The sequence below is a fragment of the Schistocerca nitens genome, chromosome 8, assembly GCF_023898315.1.
Source record: "Schistocerca nitens isolate TAMUIC-IGC-003100 chromosome 8, iqSchNite1.1, whole genome shotgun sequence".
Lineage (NCBI taxonomy): Eukaryota > Metazoa > Arthropoda > Insecta > Orthoptera > Acrididae > Schistocerca > Schistocerca nitens.
The window spans coordinates 484,054,179-484,073,806 of NC_064621.1; the positions used below are offsets into that span (position 1 = coordinate 484,054,179).

The following is a 19,628-nucleotide window of genomic DNA, read 5'->3' on the forward strand; positions in this document are numbered from 1 at the left end:
CTTCAAAAGTTAGACACAATGGAACAACACCAGAGACAAACACAGCAACAGTTAGACGCAATGGAACAAAATCTTCAAAAGTTAGACTCATTGGAGCAAACTCTTGAACAAACACGTGAGGATTTAACTAATGAGTTACATCACATTGAATCGAAATGTCAAAAAGTCTGCAATGACGTAAAAACACAAATTTGTGAGCATTTTCAACCTATTTTTTCGCGGCATGAAAATGCATTACAGAATCACGAAGCAGCCATAAAAGAACTGCAAACCATTGTTCATGAAAATCATGAGACCTTGTGGGCTAAAATTGACTCAGTTGCATCTACCGAATCGGTTACGCAACTTGCAAAAACTCAGGAAAACTTGAAGGACACAGTAGATTCGATTTCAACACAAATGGACACTCTGAAACTTGGTTCAGAAAAACACACTGAGGAAATGTGTTCACTATCGGAGAAAGTAGCCGAACTTTCGGATCAGTTCACTAACTTATCTACGAAGGTAGATGATAATCTGAATGACACAAAACCGGTAGTCTTTAATAACACAGAAGAGAGCGAACAAATTAGGAAACTGAAACAAAATCTGAATCAAATTAATACGCAACACCAAAGAGAAATCCGCGAAGTACAAGATCAGCTGACACAGGTAATACAAGAATTACGTATTTCAGAGGACACTCGCGCCCCAACGCGGGAAGAGGGACTTAGAAATACGGAAAAGTCGCAAAATAATAACACAGGGCATTTCGGAAGTTATGAAAGAAACTGGCAATGTGCACCGAATTTTGAGATGGAACGGCCGACACGACCTAACAATGACCGATATGCGACTCGCCGACATGATGATTTTGACTATAAGCTGTTCATTACTACACGTAAATTCAAAACATTTAAGAATTCTGCCAACGACATTCATCCACAAGCATGGCTCCATCAATTCTCTCATTGTTTTCCTCCCAACTGGTCGTTAGAACACAGATTAGAATTTATGTGTGGCTACTTAGAGAATGAACCAGCTGTAAGAATGCGATCGGTCATTCACGATTGCCACAGTGAAGGAGAATTTTACCATGCCTTCCTCTCAGCATATTGGTCTCAAGCCACACAAGACCGAGTAAAACATAGCATCATAATGATGAAACGTTTCGAACAATCTGAATTTTCCAGTATTATGAAATATTTTGAAGACATGTTGCATAAGAATCAGTATCTTTCAAACCCATACAGCCCCTCAGAACTCATCCGCATTTGCTTAATCAAATTACCTGAACATTTACGACACATTATTTTGGCAGGACGTTGCAAAGACGACATTGAAGCGTTTCAGGGACTCTTACAAGAATTAGAAATTGACACTGACAATCGCGGAACGCGGAAACAGGAACACAACAATTACAGGTCATATCCGTCGCAATTCCACGATGAAAGAAATAATAACTGGACGCGACAAGGCTATTCTCACAACACAAATCGTGACCAAAAAAGACACCAACCATATGACAACCGTTGGCAGAATAATAGGTACAGAGAAAGATCGCACTTCCATAGTAATGAACATGATAGAGATTACCATAGAAACAGACAATATGGGAACCAAAACAATTATTATCAAGGGAGACAGAATAACTTCAGACGCAACAGTTCGGCGCACAGTTACGATTCAGGGAGAAATTCTCCACCACGTGACGGGCAAGGAAGAAACTACGGAACCTACCGACATGACGACAGACGATATATTCGTAACGACAGACTTGAATTGCATCAGAACTGGCGTGATTTAAACAGGGCAGGGCCTTCTCGTCAGAGTGAATTTGTAGAAGTTAGGTCTCCTAATCCCAATAACGGCGCGCGCCAACAAAGAGACAGACAATGACTCGCACAGCAGGCAGCCGCGAGCGCCCGCTGGCTCCGAGAAAAATAACATAAGACGCTAGCCTTGAGAAAAATTTTAGCATTCTTTACCGATGTATAAAACATGACAATTGCTTTTCAGTTGAAAGTCTGATTACTATGAAGAGGAAAGGTTTACACCACATTTCACATGTAAAACCGTTTATTGAAAAATAACCTGTTTTTTAACTTTGTCTTTGCCATAAAACTTTTCACTTTACATTGCTAGTAAGCTTTGTCAGACTTAAGAAACTGTTAACATGCAACAATGTTTTGAAGTTAAATATCCAGTCAAGAATCAAGAGAACTTATTTAAACAGAAATTAAGAATGCATTGTTATAGTGAACAGACGACACAGTGTTGTATTTGTACATTCTTGCTTGTTAGCTGCACGATTACGTAACGACTATCAGGCTTACATAGGACACATACTGGTAAATGAGATTTTAATGCAACATTTTGGTTTTCTTGAAAATACATTCTGGGTTTAAAGTACTTTCTGTGAGATACCAGATGACACAGAGGTTAGTTTATGTGACAGCTACACGATTTTATCACGACGCTACTAATGAGTGACAATTTACAATGTTGCTTTTGCGCTATATCTGTTTTATATCTGCACAGTTTTCTGAATTCTTTTGGAAAGAAAAACATGTTTTAGTAGTAACTTTTGTGGTATAGCATCAATGAGACAGCCTTTTTCGTGGCACAACAATACGTTACAGTACAGTACTTTCTTCATCACAACAATAAGCGTAATAACTAAGATATCTATTCGCAAAGCATTTCATTTTTGTGTATCGTGAGGTAAGTACATTGACTTCTGCAGAACTTAGCTTTCGGAGGACGATAACTACGACACTTCCACAGAGATTATCTTACAACAAGACGCACAGTTTAGCGCTACAGTACACGCATTTGAGTGATTAATTTCGCACTTAAAACATTTACTTTTTTTAAGATATTTGAAGTACAATGATACAAAGGTATTCCGTGATACATTTCATTCCATTGCTGTAATCTGTAACACCTGAGGGTATTATTCATTTATCCTCAGAGGGGTACACGCCTACTTTGTGTACCATGTGTTTGGCAAGCACAAGGAGCCCTAGCTAGTATGGTATTTGCTTATACAACTTTACACATCGGTACCATATTTCTCTAACACATAAATTACACAGCTATCTGGTCATTTAACTGAGAGATAAACATTTTTTTTACTACATAAGTGACACATGTTTACGCAATTTCACAGATGGGTAACTTCACACTTATGAAATTGTATTTTGTCTGTACTCTGTGAAATGTTCATATTTTTTCGGAACCATTGTGATACTATGAGAGCTTTGAATGATGTATTTGGTAAGGGAGCATGATTTTAAAGTACGTTTGAGGTAGATGACACTATTGAAATGAGCAGAGAATATTTTTTTAGGATTTGAAATTATTGCAGAAAGCTACGACGATTTTGAGAGTTGACTGAGGTGTTATGATGTTATTTTTACGACGAAGATGTGTATTATGCTGTTGAGGTATGTTTATGATCAATAAGCTGATGCTATATGAGGAATGTTTATTATGATATCCATTTATTATGATGAAATACTGAAGAAGTGTCGACGAATATGTATATGTGTAATAAGGTAAGGAGTAATGAACAGTGTTTAGGGACTCTGACTCGTGAAAAAGGATGTTGGAAACCAAGAATCGTACTTTAAGAGTTATGAAATGTGTGTAAATGCGTGAATGTATCACAATGCCGGCGAAAATTTTTTGGACACTGTTATATTCATACGATTTTGTTTCTACAGATTTGTAACGCAAATTCTTGACCTATGAAATTTTTATATGAGACTGTCGCTGTAGCGAAAACTGCTGTCGTAAATATTTCGTTAAGAAAGGTAAGTGACCGTGAAGTAATTCGTTGTGAGCGGCCAGGTGTGTCAGACGCCTGGAGAAAAAGCCATTATTGCGAGCCCTTTTCAGCGGCACAGGTAGAAAAAAAAAGGGAGGCCATTATCCTCGCTATTGACGTTCCTTTGTAGAGAGCATCGCAAAAACGACACGGTCGAACTTGAAAACATATGTTGACACTGTGGAGCTCTTAATTTATGATATTTACAGATATGCCTAATGAAATGATGAGAAATATTTTTACATCTGCACACCTGATTATGACAAGCATCTTTCTACGAGAGTTGAGAGAATGTCTACTAACTTATGAAATGTCACATGACTATTGAATGATATTTTTATGCTTTGGTTTGCGTAATTGCTTATTTCATTTGATATCTAGTTTCTAGCTGCACTGCAGCATTGGTTAAAATAAAATTTTATAGATGTACTAATATAAATATTTTCTGTCTACAGATCAAGTAAATAATAATTTTTTCAAAAAAAAAATGAGGGAGCACAAAAAGACATTTACCTTCACAGGAACTGCAATCATAGTTTTATTTTCAAGTACTTGTTAATTTCTTTTGTAGAATAAATTGTGATGCATCACTCTAGTGTTAAGATGTGACATAGGTATTAGACATGGCCATTTTTAGTGTAATACTTTTTCTGCTTGAACTTTGTCATGTTTAGGTATAAGTTCTGCTGTTTGCCAGGCATAGTGCTACTGAATTTTAATTTGTGTTACTCTGCTAAGCCAGATTTATTTTTCTTGTTTGCTGCACATTGCCTTATATTAGTCGTAATATTGCAATTGCTTCGCTAATTTCTAAAATGCTGCTTCCTTTGCAAATCTGCACTTTTTTGTCATTGCTGTTTGCGTTAATTGTTTTATGTGCTGCTGCATTGCCTCGTCCCTTAGTTTAGCATCTGAGCTCAGTAGATTTAAGTTAGCTTAAGAGGGGGTAGACTATATAAGAAACTAGTTGTGATGAATGGAAAGAAATGCATTGAAGGTATATGAAAACGTTTTGGGCCAAAATGAGTATTGTACAATGATCCGTAATTATTTTGAAAGAAATATGAACAGAGTAGAGAAAGCAGGTATTGATAGGACTTTTTGGAAATAATGAGGAATGAAAGGAGATCTCCGAGAAGTAAAGAAAGTTTTGTTTGCAAAATACTGCAGTAAAAGAAACCCTGTCCTTTCCTTGTGTTATCCCACTATGTGTTTGTGTACCCATGTGTATTTGTTTTCTTCCTGTCTCTGTGTACTGTTTCATAGATTTTTTTTCTCTTCTAATACTAAGCTACATTCACTATGATGAGGAATACTGTTATCCTCAAATATAATTTGCATTAATAATATGTTATTTTCTTTGTAAAGATGTTTAGACATTATTTATTCTGTTTTGTTTTAATGCTCATGTGTGAAGTTGATGTTTCAAAATTTATTCTGATCTTTATGTATGTACTACTGTCATTATTTTTGTAACATTGATGTATATGTTTATTTCTATTCTATTGTAAAACCTGTACTACAAATGTTATCTGTATTGTTATGTTCTTTAATGATGTATTTTGTACCTTTGTAATTGTATTCTCATGTTATAAAATTGTAATTGACACCAGTTCATCGAATTAAGTAACTTGTAAGTTACATTTCACTGCACACATTCCTATTGGTCATAGTATATGGACAATATGTGAGAAGTAGGGACTGTTAGTGTTTGCACGTGTGTTAATAATTTAGCAAGGGACTGTTTAACAGCATTGCTGGTTCTCAGGACAATTCAAAAACTTTGTGAGTGCACAAGTGGTGGTTATGGACTTGCTCTATTATCCGCAAGACTCTTCAATGGTGATTGTGCACCTGCATAGTCACAACAGATGGCTGCTGGCCATCTCTACAAGGACTACAGTGGGTCTGCATCTTTGGTGGCCCACCAATACCGTAATCTCTACCAGGACTACAGTGGGTCTGCTCTGTGATGACCTACCCACCAATACTCTTCAAAACTTCGACTGACCCCGCTGTGGGTTTGCTCTGTTGTGGCCCATGACCTGTCTGCATGTCGAGAGTCAGCACTGTCTTTCCGTTGGAAGGACAACGATACTTCTTCAAGACTGCATGGAAATCCACTACTTCCGTGTGCATTTTCTTTTACTGCTCAGACTTTGAGAAAAACACTGCAATGTGATGAATGATCAGGACTGTCTTTATGGACTGTGAGAAAATTTTAGCTTTTGACCAACATTGTATCAATAAGTGTGTGCATTTGATTTCTTTGTTATTGTAATTACGATTATGAAAAATTTTAACAAATATGTATTGGCCAGTGCCCAAAAAAATATGTAAAATTTTTTTGTGGGGAGCATGGGGGCTATGTAAGTAGGCTGTTTAGGTTTTTTTATTGGTAACGCCATCTCAGTAGGAAAATCACTGGCTGTGCTGTGTGCAGTCTGTGGCTGCTTTGCATTGTTGTAATACTCAACCATTGTAGTGTTAGGCAGCTGGCTGTGAACAGCGCGTAGCGTTGCGCAGTTGGAGGTGAGCCGCCAGCAGTGGTGGATGTGGGGAGAGAGATGGCGGAGTTTGGAAATTTGTCATGAACTGCTATATATATATATATATATATATATATATATATATATATATATATATATGATGACTATTAAGGTAAATACAACGTTTGTTCTCTATTAATATCTTTCATTTGCTAACTATCCCTATCAGTAGTTAGTGCCTTCCATAGTTTAAATCTTTTATTTAGCTGGCAGTAGTGGCGCTTGCTGTATTACAGTAGTGGGAGTAACCAAGATTTTTGTGAGGTAAGTGATTTCAAGTACAGGTTAATGTTAGTCAGGGCCATTCTCTTGTAGAGATTATTTAAAGTCAGATTGCGTTGCGCTAAAAAAAAAAAAAATATTGTGTGTCAGTTTAAGCACAGTCTTGTATAAATTTTCAAAAGGGGACGTTTCACATTTTAAACATCTGTTCAAGATGCTGGGGATTTTAAGTACACCAAGTCAATACATTTACCAATCAGTTGCGCACATTCAGAATTAACACTGATAATTACTGCACAAACAGGTCTGTGCATGAACATGGAACAATAGATAGACTGATCTTATATTTGTCTAGAAAGAATAAACATAAAATTGAAAAGACTATTTTGTAGCAAGGAATAAAATTGGACAATAAATTGTATAAGGAACTGAAAGAGATTACTAACAATTTATAAAGACAGTTAAACTTGCGGGTGAAGCAATGCATTCTATACAGCGAAGGATTTTGTTAAAAATTGTAATAGAATAAATAATAACAAAGATAATAAAACAACTATCACGTGAAATAAGTTTCACAATATGTCATTTCCATTTCTGGAAAAATCTTCTCCCATAGTTAGCAAATGGGATGGTGCAGAATGAAAATTTGGACACCAAAAATCATGCCAATTGTCCTGATATACAGCTGATAATGTTTGTAATGTTACATCGTGAAACAGTATGCTTATAGTTTGTGCATTGTCTGGGAGTTGGTAATAAAAGGACGGAGTGGCGCTAGTCTTTTACTTTATCAAACAACTTCCTTGTGGAACAGGATTATACACTAAATCAGCCTTCGTAGCCGAGGTCACAAAGGCACCCCTGTGCCGTGGTGATCGAGTGGTTCGAATCCTGGTGGTGGATGAAATCTTTCACTCCCGGTATTTGGCCAGCATTGGTAGGACAGGTGGCGGGTTAAAATTTCTGAGCACTACTCTATGGTCAACGTCCTGGGTTAAGGAGAATACGTATCGTGAAATTGGTCAAAAACGACATTTTCCGATTATTATCTCTTAATAATATTCCAGCTCCCCTGAAAAATTTGATGCATAATTTGTGAGTGAATTCCGATTGGAAGCGTAGTTTTTATTATTTCAAAGTTAATACTGCAAGTGTAAAATAATCCAGTCGTTCTGCACTGACTTCCTTAAGTATGATGACTAACTGAAACCCTCAGCTGCCGACAGGCGTTGTTGATATACCTCGATGTGGACAGCTGAAAATGTGTGCCCCGACCGAGGCTCGAACCCGGGATCTCCTGCTTACATGGCAGACGCTCTATCCATCTGAGCCACCGAGGACACAGATGAATAGCGCGACTGCAGGGACTTATCCCTAGCACGCTTCCCGTGAGACTCACATTCCCAACTGTCCACAATTCTACATATGTAATGTACCTTATAGATATGTTTCACATCGAGGTATGTCAACAACGCCTGTCGGCAGCTGAGGGTTTCAGTTAGTCATCATTTAATCCAGGAAAAGCTGCACGGTCATCAACAGTATTCTGTTTTTTCGAGAAGAGTTACTGTCTTCATATATATTCCTTACGTATCTCTATCTCCAGAAGTATTCAATCTAGAAGGCTGTGGGTTTCAACTATTTATTCCTTGAATTCATGTTAACGTTCATGTTAAGAGGTTGGATGCAGTGTGAAAACAGAAATCGCGATATTGCACATGCATTTTGTGGAGACTCTAAACGGTAAAGAAGACTTACAGACGAAAACATTGATGAGCTCCAGCAGTGTTATGGAATGCCAATAAGAAAAATACACATGACCTACAAGGGATGAAAAGATAAGTGTGGGCTACATTCTTCCACAAATTATCCACTGATGATACACCTATACGTGGTCTTTGCCCCCCCCCCCCCCCCCCCCCGGTTCTGATTCGTGGTGTAAGTACCGCAAAGCTCAGGCAGCGGGCACAGAGAAACAATTTAGGCACAAAAATACCATACCACGTGCAGTGATTGAAGCTATTAAACCATTATATAGAGAGTTACCTCATCCTGACCTTCTTCCCAAATGTCTCCATGGTCGAACGCTAAAACCGAATGAGTCTTTCAATAATGTCATTTGGAGCCGCATACCAAAAAATGTCTGTGAGGAATGAAAACTCTATGCTTGGGTGTTTGTGATGTTGTGGTAACGTTTGATGACGGTAAAAAGGGAAGAATTAGGGTACTAGAGCAACTTGGTATCACTCCAGGAGTGAACACACTGAAAACCTTCCACCAGATGGATCGACTTAGGATCATGAACGCCCAGCGTGCAGCAGAGGAAATGACTAAAGAAGCAAGAGGCAGGAAAAGGATGAAGCAGGGTGATCCACATAATGGTGATTATGGGCCTGACTGTTTCTAGGAACTGGCATGCCTCCATATATGAGTTAATATCAAATGAAACGATTAAACTTGATTTCCTGAAAATGGCATTTTTTTTAAATATTTGAGCCATTATCTCAGGAACTATTACAGACACGTATATCTAATTTTAAACTATGTAACCTCTTACTACAGTGTTGCTGCTGAACCACCAAAACATTTCTACCCATAATGGTTTTTTATTTACAGAAGCAAAAGTGAATTTAGAAAAAAAGAACATAAATTTAAAAAAATCGTAACTTACTAATTATTTGTCTGTGTTTTATGATTCTGGTTCATTAAACAGAAAAGGAGAGTAACTATATTTCCCAAAATTTTCAGATCTCTCTCTGTCGATGGTTCTGAGATAATGGGTCGCCAATATTGCAAATTTAACACTGTAGGTGTAGAATGTATGTACTTCCCTTAATTCAAAACTTCTCGGCAATGTCTCACGAAGCGAGAGACAGTAACAATGTTGATGGTGATCTGTTCTTCGGATGAGAAGTTAAGCTCGGCCGGACCCCTTGGTTCTTTTCCAGGGAAGTAAGCTTTGTCTGGCACCACGTTTCACACCCCTTCATTTATAGCAATACAAACCCAGGACTACACCGTAGAAGCACTAATCACAGTCATCAACACACATCATAATAGGTCAGAGGAAAGCAACGGCGAACCGGTTCCACTGCGACCTTGACATAAGCGCCACTGCAGGATACCTGCATCTCCTCCGCCTTCGCTCATTCACTGAGTATGGGACTGTTTATTATTACTGTACACTACTCGAATAATTATGAGGTCCCATACTCCGAGGAACGTAGGGAACGATGCGGGAGACCCGCACCGCTGAGTAGGCAAGGTCCTAGAGGAGGTGGTTTGCCATTGCCTTACTCCGACCGTGATGGGGATGAATGATGACGATGATAACAGAACATCCAATCATCTCGAGGCAGGGAAAATCCCTGACCCCGTCGGGAATCGAACACGGGACCCCGCGCGCGGGAAGCGAGAACGCTGCGGCAAGACCACGAGCTGAGGACACTAGAATAAGGTAGCCCTGTTTTAAGCGGACTGGCCTCGAATCTTCATCCGGCCTCGCTAATTTAGTTTTTCCGTGATTTCCCTAAATTACTTCATGCAAATGCTGCAATCGTTCCACTATAAGACCACAGCCGGCCACTTGTACCTTGTCGTGAGATTTAAAATACGGCAAATCTTATATAGGGCAAACGACGCGTACTGTGCAGAATCGCATTGTAGAACATTAACTCGCCTTCTTCAGCCTTGTAAGTCTGTCATCGCCGAACACTGTATTTCCACTGGTCATGCCATGAATTACGACGAGACAAAAATTGTGGCCCCTACGTCTAACTTTTGGAGTTCTATTATTAATGAATCCGTGGAAAAACGACTGTCTGACAATGAGTCTCTTATTAATTGTGATGGCGGTTACCAAATGAATTCGGCATGGAATCCAATCGTCGAAAAACTTCGTGTCCTCCGTAGCCGGCGTAGTTCTGTGATGGAACCGCTGGAACACAATCGAATTGATATCGATGCGGCGAGTTTTCAGCACGGGGGGGCTTACGGCGCAGCAGAATCGAACGCGCTCAAGTATCGCACGCGCAACGCCAAGTGAATCCATCACGCCTGTGCCGGAGGGGCCTTAGATACCAGAGATCACCTGAAAATGGCCAGAAAGGTTTGCGCCGAAATACTGTGGCAGGAAGTAGCAAACATCCGGCAGTTCGCCCGAAATTTTGTTCAAAAATGGCTCTGAGCACTATGGGACTCAACTGCTGTGGTCATAAGTCCCCTAGAACTTAGAACTACTTAAACCTAACTAACCTAAGGACAGCACACAACACCCAGCCATCACGAGGCAGAGAAAATCCCTGACCCCGCCGGGAATCGAACCCGGGAACCCGGGCGTGGGAAGCGAGAACGCTACCGCACGACCACGAGATGCGGGCCCGAAATTTTGTGGAATACCTGTTCCTTCCTTGTCATACTAGACCTGTAAGTATGTAAATGCCTGTATTTATAAATTACGTTGTGTTTAGAATCAAATTTTCACTCTGCAGCGGAGGGTGGGCTGATATGAAATTCCGCTGATTGTATTGTTATTAAATTCTAATACCGCGATGTGTCCAATATACATGTAAAAGTGACCTATGGACAAATAAAATTCTTCGCCTACCTCTACATCATGCTTCGCAAGCCGCCTAATGGTGCGTGGGGGAGAGTACTTCTCGTATCATTAACTGAGTTGCCCTACCCTGATCCACTCGTGAAGGCGCGTGGGAGAACGATCGTCGGAAAGCCTCTACACTGGCTCCAATTTCTCGAATTTTCTCGTCGTTATCATTTCGCGAGATGTACATGGGAGGAAGTAATACGTTGTCTGACTCTTTCCGGAAAGCGCTCTCTCGAAATTTCAATAGTGAACCTCACCATGATGGACAACGCCTCTTTTGTGGCGTCTGCCAATGGAGATGATTTAGCATCTCCGTAACGCTCTCGTGCCGACCTAACGATCCGGTAACGAGACGCGCCGCTCTTGGATCTTCTTGATCTCTTTTGTCAATCTTACATCGTAAGGATCCCACATATGTAAACAATTTTCAATAATCGGTCGATCAAGCGGCTTGTAGGCCACTACTTTCGTGGATGGGTTACATTTCCTTAAGATTCTTCCTACGAATCTTCGTCCGGCGTCTTATTTTTCTACTGTTTGTTTTATGTGGCCATTCCACTTGAAGTCGCTCGGGATAGTTACTCCTACATATTTTACGGTATATACTGTTTCCAAAAGTTTGTCATCAATAGCGTAGTTGTACAATAGTGAATTTCTTCTTCTACGTATGCGAATGTTGTATTTATTTAGGATCAGGGTCTTCTGCCAGAACCTTCGCCATTCATCAGTCCACTGAAGGTCACTTTGTTATAGACAATCGCACCATCTGCGAACAGCTCTTAAGAGCATCCGGCGCTACTATATCATTTATATATACAAGGTGGTCCATTGATCGTGACCGGGCCAAATATCTCACGAAATAAGCGTCAAACGAAAAAACTACAAAGAACGAAACTTGTCTAGCTTTCAGGGGGAAACCAGATGGCGCTATGGTTGGCCCGCTAGATGGCACTGCCATAGGTCAAACGGATATCAACTGCGTTTTTTTAAATAGGAACCCCCATTTTTTAATTACATATTCGTGTAGTACGTAAAGAAATATGAATATTTTAGTTGGACCATCTTTTCGCTTTGTGATGGATGGCACTGTAATATAACATATGGCTCACAATTTTAGGCGAGCAGTTGGTAACAGGTAGGTTTTTTAAATAAAAATATAGAACGTAGGTACGTTTGAACATTTTATTTCGGTTGTTCCAATGTGATACATGTACCTCTGTGAACTTATCATTCCTGAGAATGCATGCTGTTACAGTGTGATTAACTGTAAATACCACATTAATGCAATAAATGCTCAAAATGATGTCCGTCAACCTCAATGCATTTGGCAATACGTGTAACGACATTCCTCTCAACAGCGAGTATTTCGCCTTCCGTAATGTTCGCACATGCATTGACAATGCGCTGACGCATGTTGTCAGGCGTTGTCGGTGGATCACGATAACAAATATCCTTCAACTTTCCCCACAGAAGGAAATCCGGGGACGTCAGATCCGGTGTACGTGCTTCGACGACCAATCCACCTGTCATGAAATATGCTATTCAATACCGCTTCAACCTCATGCGAGCTATGTGCCGGACATCCATCATGTTGGAAGTACATCGCCATTCTGTCATGCAGTGAAACATCTTGTAGTAACATCGGGAGAACAGTACGTAGCAAATCAGTATACATTGCACCATTTAGATTGCCATCGATAAAATGGGGGCCAATTATCCTTCCTCCCATAATGCCGCACCATACATTAACCCGCCGAGGTCGCTGATGTTCCACTTGTCGCAGCCATCGTGGTTTTCCGTAGTCCAAAAGTGCATATTATGCCGGTTTACGTTCTCGCTGTTTGTGAAGGACGCTTCGTCTCTAAGTAGAACGCGTGCAAAAAATATGTCATCGTCCCGTAATTTCTCTTGTGCCGAGTGGCACAACTGTACACGACGTTCAAAGTCGTCGCCATGCAATCCCTGGTGCATAGAAATATGGTACGGGTGCAGTCGATGTTGATGTAGCATTCTCAACACCGACGTTTTTGAGATTCCCAACTCTCGCGCTATTTGTCTGCTACTGATGTGCGGATTAACCGCGACAGCAGCTAAAACACCTACTTGGGAATCATCATTTGTTGCAGGTCGTGGTTGACGTTTCACATGTGGCTGAACGCTTCCTGTTTCCTTAAATAACGTAACTATCCGGCGAACGGTCCGGACACTTGGATGATGTCGTCCAGGATACCCAGCAGCATACATACCACACCCCCGTTGGGCATTTTGATCACAATAGTCATACATCAACACGATATCGACCTTTTCCGCAACTGGTAAACGGTCCATTTTAACACGGGTAATGTATCACGAAGCAAATACCGTCCACACTGGTGGAATGTTACGTGATACCACGTACTTATACGTTTGTGACTATTACAGTGCCATCTATCACAAAGTGAAAAAAGTGGTCCAACTAAAACATGGCAACGGCAAGGAAAGCGTTTCTGAAGAAGAGAAATTTGTTAACATCGAGTACAGATTTAAGTGTCAGGAAGTCGTTTCTGAAAGTATTTGTATGGAGTGTGTAACACCATAGCTCTAATGCTGTACTGATTTATTTTGCTTTTGTTTCATTTAATGTTACATTGCTGTGCTTCTGTAAAAGTGTTCGATAGAATAGAGAACACAAAATTGTATACTCCTTTCTTTGTTAAAACTTTGATGTCATGATTTGATTGTATGCTGTGTAACATATCTGTCATTTATATTCTTTGTCCCATTTGGAGGGAACAAAACTTACTATATATCATTGTAATTTCTGTGTGAATAATTTTTTGTAGAAATGTCTATATGTGCAAATGTTCTGTTTTGTTTAAAATGATTGTTTGCTGTTATGTAAACTGCTGATCCTCAGTTAGGGTTCTTAGTTAGTTTGTATGTAAAAGTTGTTGTGGTTCCCCTTGGGAACGGAACTGTGTAGCGCGCGCAAATTGTGGCTGGCCTATGTAGAAAAGGTGGAACTGACAGTCAGTCGGGGACGAGCTACGAGTCGGGGACGAGCTACCAAACCGTGCACTGCCATGTAAAAAATGCATATTGTGCTGGTTCCGAGAGAGGCTTTTTCTGCTTCTTTCTAATGCCTCGGATGGATGGATAAATAGCTGGAACTATTCTGGAATTTGTATCTATCATCGCCACCAAGAAATGACAGTCCAGCAATTCTGCCTGCAATTCCACCTACCAACATGCAGTTGCCACCACATTGCGCAATCATTGCATCGGAATGCTATAATGATGTACAGTGAAGGATCAGCTTAATGGATGTGTTAGTGTGTTCAAATATAAGGTAATTTATATCTGAATTTATATACCAACCTTGATTTTTCTCCTCATAACACCTCTCCGATTCCTCTCCGTTTGAACTAAAGTGATTTCCGAGTGTCCTTACTGAAAGAAAGTAAAGCCTAGAGTTTTGCTAATTGATGCCTCTTGAACATAGTAAAAGGAAAGTTAAAGTTAATGTGGTAAGAGTGGGTTAAAGTTAATGATGCTTGCTGAAAATAATTTTCCTAGTAAAACTGCTTATTAATGAGTTGTTGCCTACTTCAAAATTAAAAGTTCTTAAGATTGAGGCTTATAAAGTTTTGCTTAGTGAATGATCACATTACTGCCTGTTGTAAATCGCAGAAGGTGAGTCAGTATCTTACGTATATGTTAATTTTGTGTTTCACTGTAGTAAAAATGGAAAACTGCAGTTGTGAAACGTTATATACTTATGTTTGCTAATTGTATGTTTCTCTTATGTATAGGAAGTGCATATTAATAACATAACAGGGTCCACAGTTTGTCTATTGTATTAATGGTGGGTAATTAGTAACGGAAAGACCACTAATTATAAAGAACCATAATTTCTTTAAAGCCTGAAAGTAATAGAGTGTTTCGGTATCTCTCATAATTTTGCAAATAGTTTCTGCTGCTCTAACTGTTAAAAAGTTTCAATCTTACCGTAAACATATGTATGTGTCAGAGTTCATTGCACTCGCGTGTGACAAAGTATAGGTTGTGTTTATTCGTTAAAATTACTAATAACTATTTTCTTAAACGAGAGTGTTAATCATTCTCTTGCCTAGTTAGGCTGGCAACCGTTTTCTTTATCAGTTGAACAGTACAGATAGGCAAAATTTTGTTCGTACTGTTCAAATATTTACGTAATTCTGACTTTGTTGTTCGATAAGCCATTCCCGTTAGGTACAGCACGGTCAACCTAGAAAAATTCCTCTCAGAGTGTAACACTGCTCTGTTGCTTTATACCATAATTGTTTTACTAGATAATTATATTTCACGACCTGCCTCCTACTTTAAGCTTATGGTATAGCAGTAGTAGACGGTAGTGCTATACGTGGCTTTTACGTGACAGGACTATTTGTTCTGTTGGGGCATAGTACGCAATAAACCAAATTTGGTATTTGATTGAATAAGCTACGTAAAAATTCTGTTGCAGTGTTATAAGTGTAGCCATGTATGGAAGTGAAACATGTACGATAAATAGTTTGGACAAGAAGAGAATAGAAGCTTTTGAAATGTGGTGCTACAGAAGAATGCTGAAGATTAGATGGGTAGATCACATAACTAATGAGGAGGTCTTGAATAGAATTGGGGAGAAGAGGAGTTTGTGGCACAAATTGACAAGAAGAAGGGACCGGTTGGTAGGACATGTTCTGAGGCATGAAGGGATCACAAATTTAGCATTGGAGGGCAGCATGGAGGGTAAAAATCGTAGAGGGAGACCAAGAGATGAATACACTAAGCAGATTCAGAAGGATGTAGGTTGCAGTAAGTACTGGGAGATGAAGAAGCTTCCACAGGATAGAGTAGCATGGAGAGCTGCATCAAACCAGTCTCAGGACTGAAGACAACGTACTACACGTATACGTAATAAAAAATGGGAGTTCCTATTTTTAAAAATGCAGTTGATATCCGTTTGCCCTATGGCAGCGCCATCTAGCGGGCCAGCCATAGGGCCATCTGGTTTTCCCCTTCAAGCTAGACGAGTTTCGATCATGTAGTTTTTTCGTTTGATGCTTATTTCGTGAGATATTTGGCCCGTTCACTATCAATGGACGACCCTGTATTGTAAACAGTGACGGTATTACTACACTTCCTTGGAATGTTCCGAAAAATTACCTTGACGTCTGTAGATTTTGTTCCGTTCAGAGCGACTTGTTGAGTTCTATCCGCAAGGAAGTGTTGAACACAGTCGCGAATCTGGTCTGGTACTCGATAACCTCGAATTTTTTATTACTATACGGAAGTGCAGGACGATGTCAAATACTTTACTACTACAACATCAACTACCACTACTAGATCACTGACTACACTGTGGCAACGTTCAGAGCAGCGGCTGTGCAGCAGCTGCGGGTGCCTGGAGGCAAACCCCCGTCACTCACCCGGCAGCGGCCGGCGATGCACATGTCCCTGGTGCCAGGCTTGCATGGGGTGCCGTCCTTGACGCGCGGCGCCAGAGTCGAGTAGACGCGCTCCTCGTTGATGCACACCAGTGCGCACGGGTTTGCTGCAGAGAGACAGACCAGGTTTACCGACAGCCCTTGCGGTGCCTATTGCAAGCAAAGATGAATGTTCCAGTTTTTTTATTTAACTGATTACTCGTTTCACGTTACCTGAACCCATTTTCATATCATCCTGTGAGATGGAAAGTTAAAATTACAAACTGTTTCAATAACTGAGTGGACGTTACAGATACAAAGCGTATCGTACCATGATATACGTACCAGACTGATAAAACACTATTTTCGGTACTAGCATAAAAACCATATTAAGACTGTTCCCAGGGCTCTCAGGTGTCCAGCCAGATGCGATCGTGGGACTTCAACGATCGCATCCGGCTGGACACTCGAGAGCCCTGGAAACAACACATACGCCGGGAAAGCCTCCGATCACGTATTAAGACTGTACATGCACGTATAACAGAAACCCGCCATGGTAGTAGAGAGCGCTAATGCGCTGCTTCCTGGACTCGGGTAGCCGCGCCGGCCCCGGAGCGCATCCACCCGGCGGATGCCGACCACCCTGAATGTGGTTTTTAGGCGGTATTCCACATCCTGCTAGGTGAATAACGGGCTGGACCCCAAGTTCCGCCTCAGTTACACGACTCACAAACATTTGAAAAACTTTAGCACTATTTCATGACTTACACTAGAGGTAGGCAGCTGGGTCACACTACTTCCGTTCCGGGGGGGGGGGGGGGTTCGGGGTGGCGGCAGGAAGGGCATCCGGCCACCCTCTGTAATTAACACTGCCAAATCCGTCGTAACGAAGCCGACCTCGCGTTGGAGCGGGACAAAGGCCCAAGAAAGAAAGAATGCACATATAACAGAGTAACGAGTTAAGTTTTCTATAGGTATATATTCTGTTAGGTTTGCTTCCAGTTAAGTGCTTTACGAGTATGAAGTGATTCGAATGGTGATGATGTGAATATAAATCGATTACTCTACATGCTGAGGTACTGGCGCATTTATTTGTATTTGCCAGCGCTACTAATCTTCAAAGGCAATTTTTTTTACTGGTTTTGAGAGTTGTATCGTACTGCTGTAGGATAGTGATGTCCGGACACTGGCCTTCAAATTCTGTAAGCGTGAAGAAAATCGAAAAAAGCCAGGTCTGTAAGGTTCCTTTGTGAATTCTTATGCTTTGGCAGAGTTATTCCCTAGGACTCCTTATCTGCCATTCAGCAAATCTTTTAGACCCGAGTATTCTCTCATCTGCCTCTAGCAGTTCCGCGCCATATCTTCCTAGTGTTATCGTCTCACGTTATTCGCCTACAGTACCGCATTCCTAACTGTTGCCACGTAGTATCTGATTTTCGCGGCTGCAGAGAAATTATTTTCATAATACGGGGTAATCTGAAGCAGTCTGAAAAGCTTGTAAGGATATTGCAGGGTAAGTTGTGCTGAGAAATAATTGTTCAGAAAAAAATTGGATACGCGGCTTTTCCGAGCTATTTAGCATTGAAGTTAGCCGATCAGGTGGTTGCGTGCGCAAATTCAAGCACCCTACCAGAGGCAGTGTCGGAAAAAGGGTGCTTCGTTTGGTTTCCTCAGACCAAACACCGTCACTTTTGGTCACCTAGCTTAAATTTATCACTACCGAAAAAGGCACACTTTAACTAGTAATGAACATTTGAATAAGTGGTAATTCACGGACCCGTAGATGTCAGTGTATTACCGCATTTTATGGCGTACAAATGCTTGAATCTGCGGGCGCAACGACGTGACTGGCTAGCTTAAATGCTAAATAACTCTAAAACGATGCAAATTATCGAACTTTTTCGTAACAATTATTTCTCAGCACAAACGCCCCTGCAACACATTTACAAACTTTTCAGACCGTTTCTGACCATCCTGTACACTTCTTTGGTCATACAGCAGACTATCGTCAACTTCTTAAGCGTCTATATTATCAACACACTACTGCTGCTTTCTGCTGTTGTATTTTCTCTCCCGTGCGTTTGAATTTTGTCGTCTTCTGCAAGGAATTTTAGAGTTTCTCAATTCTAGTGGTATTCAATGTCTTGGTATTAGAGTAGACTGCCGGGTTCCCGGGTTCGATTCCCGGCGGGGTCAGGGATTTTCTCTGCCTCGTGATGGCTGGGTGTTGTGTGCTGTCCTTAGGTTAGTTAGGTTTAAGTAGTTCTAAGTTCTAGGGGACTGATGACCATAGATGTTAAGTCCCATAGTGCTCAGAGCCATTTTTTTTAGAGTAGACTGTCCTTACCCTTAAAGAGCAGAAAGTCAATTTGTACCCAATTGTCCTTTTGAACCCAATTGTCCTTTTTGTATTCCACGTGCCTCTTTGGTATTCCCATTTCTTTGTATATTGCCCATCATTCCCTGGTCGTCCTCTCCAGCGTTATGACGAACAAAACTGGTGACAGTTCAGCATTCTGTTTGACACCTGTCTTGATCTCAAACTCTTCCGACAGTGTTCCTTCGAATCTTATCCTTGTTTTTCTTGTCTGACATGGTCTCAGTTATGAGCTAGATTTTTATACGTAGAGTCGCACCATTAATCAATTTCGCCCACTAGCAAATACCCCAGGTTTGTACGAAGAGTGGAGTAAAATGCAAAATACTTGGCTCACTGTGGGGCTAGCAAAATTTTGCTTATTCCGTGAAGTGTGTGCCGAACTGGAGGCGCCTGCCACTCACCTGCAGGGTCGCCGACCTTTCGGTATGGTTTCCACTTGTGCAGCTTGTCCTCGAACGGCTTCGAGTCCATCTCGGAGCACTGCACCTCGCGAAACGTCGGCGAACCGTCCTCGCAAGGCTGGAACAGAAGCGGGCACATCTCGAACAACACATTCATCATGAAGCCTGGTCCCGGCGGAGGTTCGAGTCCTCCCTCGGGCATGGGTGTGTGTGTTTGTCCTTAGGATAATTTAGGT

At 40.8% G+C, this 19,628-nt stretch overlaps 1 protein-coding gene across 1 annotated transcript in view; it reads right to left on the bottom strand.

Annotated features, from left to right (window-relative positions):
• LOC126199629 (A disintegrin and metalloproteinase with thrombospondin motifs 7-like) overlaps positions 1-19,628 on the bottom strand; it is a 583,524-nt gene that overhangs the window by 137,328 nt on the left and 426,568 nt on the right. Inside the window, exons 14-15 of the mRNA XM_049936555.1 lie at positions 19,405-19,510; positions 16,615-16,739 (exon numbers count right to left, since the gene is read on the bottom strand). Of these exons, the coding sequence (XP_049792512.1) occupies positions 16,615-16,739; positions 19,405-19,510 (231 nt within the window). The remainder of the gene's footprint in view (positions 1-16,614; positions 16,740-19,404; positions 19,511-19,628) is intronic.